The 5,012-nt window shown below is 50.1% G+C and overlaps 1 protein-coding gene across 6 annotated transcripts in view; it reads right to left on the bottom strand.

Moving 5' to 3' along the window:
* Positions 1 to 5,012, bottom strand: part of LOC113216014 (protein kinase C and casein kinase substrate in neurons protein 1) — a 39,330-nt gene that overhangs the window by 11,737 nt on the left and 22,581 nt on the right. The window contains exon 2 of one of the 6 annotated variants that reach the window (XM_026435691.2): positions 2,996 to 3,030. The exons of the other annotated variants lie outside the window; for them this stretch is intronic. Coding sequence (XP_026291476.1) covers positions 2,996 to 3,024 — 29 coding nt within the window. The 5' untranslated portion in view covers positions 3,025 to 3,030. The remainder of the gene's footprint in view (positions 1 to 2,995; positions 3,031 to 5,012) is intronic. 6 annotated transcript variants of the gene reach the window in all.

The raw sequence follows: 5,012 nt of genomic DNA, 5'->3' as shown, positions 1-5,012 counted from the left end.
GAGGTGGTGGCCGAGGTGGTGGCCGAGGTGGTGGCCGAGGTGGTGGCCGAGGTGGTGGCCGAGGTGGTGGCCGAGGTGGTGGCCGAGGTGGTGGCCGAGGAGGCCGAGGAGGAGGCAGAGAAGAAGGCCGAGGAGGAGGCAGAGAAGAAGGCCGAGAAGGAGGCCGAGAAGGAGGCCGAGGTGGTGAAACTTTTTTTTAATACGCAGTTAATACGCACTTCTGAGCACATGCTCTTCTCGCGATTTTTTCTACTGAGCAATTACAAACATGTTGTTTGCAAAGGACGCTCTCCTGAATATCCTCAGGTATGCATTATTTTCCCGAACACCTTCCATGTAAAATGAGTGTACATGCGCATGCATGCAAGGAAATAATGCATGTAATACACGTACTACTCACTTGACACACTTGTCTACAGACAGACCATGCACATGAAGCTGCGTCATTGCATTGAAGTTGAACAGTTCACAACAATAAAGTGCAGCTATCTTTCGTGACAAATAGATATCTATAGCAATATCTCCGAAACGTTATAGGAAAAATGTTGTGAATCACCGTAAACAATCGGCCGTATACGACCAAAACAGGGCCAGGTCGGCGTGGCAGGCGGCAGGCGCGCTCAGCCGGTCCTGGCAAGGAATGCGCCGCGCCCCGCCCCGCCGCGCCCTACCGCGCTCCCCGCCCCGCCAGACGTCATGGAGCAGCCAGCCAGGCCAGGAGGAGGCCTCTTTCGGTAGAGAAATCCGCCACAAGTCTACCAGCATCCATACCACGGACCACGGCACAGGCGAGCACAACGAGGAGACAACTCCACAATTTCAATCATTCAACTTTCATTTCATTTACACTAATGAATAAATAAGTGCTCAACAATGTGCTGCACACTTTTAGGTGATTGACTGGATATTTGAATACTTCAAAGTGCTCAACAGCAAATATTTGAAGTGAAGAAAGCTTCAAGTGAACAAAAGCTTCACGACCAACCCTGATGCTGTGAACACTTTTAAGTAGTACTCAAATATCCACTCAAACACTTTACAGTGGGCAACATAGTGTTGAGCACTTGCACGTGCACGCCAGTTGAACACTTTATTTATCAGTAGAGTAATTTTTCTTCCAAATAAATTCTCAATTTTCTAAAAAGGAGTCTTTTCAAATCAATTTTGAAAACTCACACAATTATTTTTAATTTATAATTTTAAAATGCACAACTAAGCTGGCACTTCACCTGTGCCAGATGGCCCCTAAACTTAAAAATAAAATAAAAAAGTTCCGACCAGAAACGGATCGTGAAAGCAGATGATACCTTGTGAAGAATTATTCTATTCCAGTCTATTATATTTCCGTATTTACACTTGTGGGGAAAGGGAGGGGGGTGAGTGGCGGTGCGGTGCGGGGGCTCCAGCGGTAGAAGGGAGGGGGGCTGCTAGCGCTAGCGCGGCCGACTCGGCTCGGGGCTCGGGCTCCGCTCGGGGCTCGGCTCGGGGCTCGGCTCGCCTCAGCAGCGCTACAACGCGTGGCGTGGCGGGCGTGGCGTGGCTGACGCGACGGCGGCGAGCGAGGGACGTACGCCAGCCGCTTCACGGCCCCGCCTAGCAGGCCCAGCCCAATACGTATATGAGCTTTCTTCTGGTTCTCTTTAATATTTCTTAATCGAGAGTAAAAGCAATGACACCTTACATTACTCATGTATAGTTATATGTATGTTAAGTGTAAGTAAGTTTAAGTTTGTAAGGTATCATCTGCTAAAAATAACTCGACAAGTACTGTCTAAATGCTCAGCTGGACGGCGTGGGTCAGACCTTGTCCAAGCTGGTCAGGTGGCATGGCGTGCCCTGCCCAGCTGGTACCCGCCGGCGCCGGCCTGCCAGTACCGTACGGGCGACACTCCAACAAACGCGCCTTTGCAACGTAATCCTTCGATAGAAGCTCAACCCATCGGCATCCTAGTTTAATAGTGACTCCAGAGAAGTCACAACAAATGCCACTGCATAGAAAAGGGGGTTTTCTCGGAGTGTATCCAATCCCTCCCGCATCAATCTGCTGCAGCGGTGCATCGTGCGCGAGCGATCCACACAGAAAAGAAAGCTTCTTATTCACGTTCAGATTCCGTGAAATGCATGGCCTCCACGCTGCAGCGGGCTGCACCTCCACTGCACACATATATATATATATATTCACATTGACGTGCCACGGAAATGAAAGTTGGATTGTAGAAAACGATGTCGAAGCGGGGGGAAGTAAAACCCAAAAGTCCCCCTTTTCTTCCTCTCAGTGATCCCATACTTCCTGCGGCTGTTGAAAATTCAAATAATTTTGTATAAAATGATGTGAACATTTCTAGATTGGCCAATTTCAAGGACCGGGCGAAGGAGGAGGGAGCGGCTGAGTGTATCATTGGAGACCGTCCGATACCTCCTTCAGCCCAAACGTTTGTAAAGAGGAAGGGGGGGAGGGGTATAATCTAGCGACGAGAATTGGGCTGGAAAGGGGCGAATTCCTCGAGAGCGGTTCGACGTGGCTCAGCTCGGCGGGAGGGGAGGCGAGGAGGAGGCCGCCGCGTGTCGGTCGGAGGTGAGGAGGAACATCAGACACGCACCATGTGCTTGGCGCCGACCGGCCGCGGTGGGGCGGGGCGGGGCCCTGCTGGGCGTGCCCCAACGCACACCGGCCGGTCACCAGAGCCCTGCACCGAGCGAGCATCGGATGCCTACATGGCGTCCGAAAGCGAATCGGAGTGAGAGGGAGCTATGGCCCGGCGCGAGCTTCTCGCTCCCACAACCGCTTTCGGACGCCATGTAGGCATCCGATGCTCGCTCGGTGCAGGGCTCTGCCGGTCACCGGCACGCATCAAAGATAGGTCCCAACCTCATACACCAACTCAAATCGTATTCATTTAAATGCAATAAGTAAGGGGGCTTTTGCCACACATTCTTCTCGAGTATTCCAAGAGACAAGTTAAGTTGTTCAGAGAATAAGGTAGGTTAGACAGACCTGGCGCCGATATCACAGGGCCCGCCCATACACACCTGAAACAAACGAACAAAAATTAGCCTGTGTACAAAGGAAAAATAAGACAGTGTGCACTAGCAATGAAATGCATTTATACTACGATTTTCGATCATTTCTATATAACGCGATTCCATCATACAAATTGTCTCACAAAGAGTTCAATTTACCCACAAAAAATATGCGCACAAGATATTGGAAAAAAAGAAATGTAAATTTTAACTGATAAGACTTAATTCGCTGAAAAGAAAAAGCAGAAAAATGTCTATCTGAGCAGAGAAGAGAGTACACTGGCGGCGGCGGGCTACTCCACTCCGACCCCCCTCCCCAGTCCACTCACTTCCCCCGCCCACGTCTCGAGCGAAAATCAGATGAAAGATTTTCATCTTCAAACGGTACAGTTCAGTCTGCGGAGCCTTCCGTCTCCATCAGCTGAGCGGCGAGACGCCAAAGACGGTAGCCCGCTTTCACCTAAAGGTTCTGGCGTTCAGGTTCAAATACCACTGCCAATAATAACGGGGTTCTAAAAATTAAAAATTGTCGCTGCCACAAGCTAAGAACTAACTTTCTGCTTTGGTAATGTTGCTTTTTAGCGCGATGTCTCTGTGCCACCCTCGGCGTGCTCCTGGCGGCGCAGTGCAACGCTCGCCACACGTGCGGTCCGACACACACACTGCCCACCTGGCCTGGCCCACCTGAGCCGCCCACCCCAATCAACACGTTGTGCATGCACAACGGAAAGTTCTTTTAAAAAAATGAAATACCACAGCTTGATACGACTAGATAGGATGTTGTTAGTGGTGCTATTTCAATTATGAGAATAATTTGTCCCCCAGAAAAATGAGTTTTTGTACCAAGAAATTTGCAATGAAATGCCTTGGCTGGCAACTTTCCTTAATAAACACGGTTATACAAAGAATGTCAGATGTTTTTTCAGGAAAAAGGGAAAACTTATTGTAACGTATTGGATCACATTTTCTTGTGCTTAATTTTCTCTTTTCGCACAGAGTTTGTCCCGGTCAGCTGCGTAGTAGAGGGAAAACCAGATAGTGACCCCCCCCCCTTTCCTCTCAACATCCTGACACGCGACCCTTCGACAGGGCGTGGCCCTCGGCCCTCCACTCACACGGACAGGTCGGCACGACCCACCTGACCATCCCACGCCCCAAAACACACATTCCACTGCACGGCGGAGGAAGAAGTTGCATTCGGTTCAAGTCCTACAAAAGAGAGAAAAGGGCTGTGACAAATGCCCTGCGCTGTTGTCTCATCTTTAATGTAAAATAAAAAAAAATATCTTTGTCTATTTTGGTATCTTAGTTTGTCATTTACGATTTGCAAATAAAATTGTAAGTTTCTCATCGGTCTCGTTAATTTACGATGCGGACCATACATTGGCTGTTGTGGCATAACGTTATTGTAAAATAAAAATCAAATGTTTAAGAATTAATGAACGTCATTGTTGCGACAGACAGAAACAACCAGGTGCACGGTGGGTTGCCTATACTCCACTCCCAAGGGCGCCGTAGTGTAATAGGGGTCCCGCACGACGAACAACAGAGAGCCAATGGCCTCATTTACACGGTTTCATTCAACTTTTAACTTTAGTGCAACACGTAAACGCCGCGCACTTTTCCACGCCTCCATCATGGAATGGAGGACTCCGCGACGTCGCGACGTGCGCGCATGCAAACGACCATACAGCACATTTGAACCGCACGACGCCGGACCCGCGCCATTGGCCTTGGGAGTGTTGCCGCGCACAGAGAGCATCCCATCATTGTATTTGCTCACCAACCAATTGAAGCGACTGGCTCATCCGCGGCGCGGCAACGGCGTGTACAGCTCGTACCAAACAGCCAAGTGTGCTGCTCGGTTGACGCGCCGCGCCCGCCGTCAGCCACACCCGGAGCGTCCCTGACAACACCACTACACCCGCATGGAAGCGCAAGCACCCAAACAACAACAACAACCAGCGACAGCAGCCGGTAGCTGCAAAAGG

The sequence above is a fragment of the Frankliniella occidentalis genome, unplaced genomic scaffold (assembly GCF_000697945.3).
Source record: "Frankliniella occidentalis isolate FOCC.00 unplaced genomic scaffold, Focc_3.1 Scaffold1, whole genome shotgun sequence".
NCBI lineage: Eukaryota > Metazoa > Arthropoda > Insecta > Thysanoptera > Thripidae > Frankliniella > Frankliniella occidentalis.
This window is presented reverse-complemented; position numbering and strand designations above follow the sequence as displayed.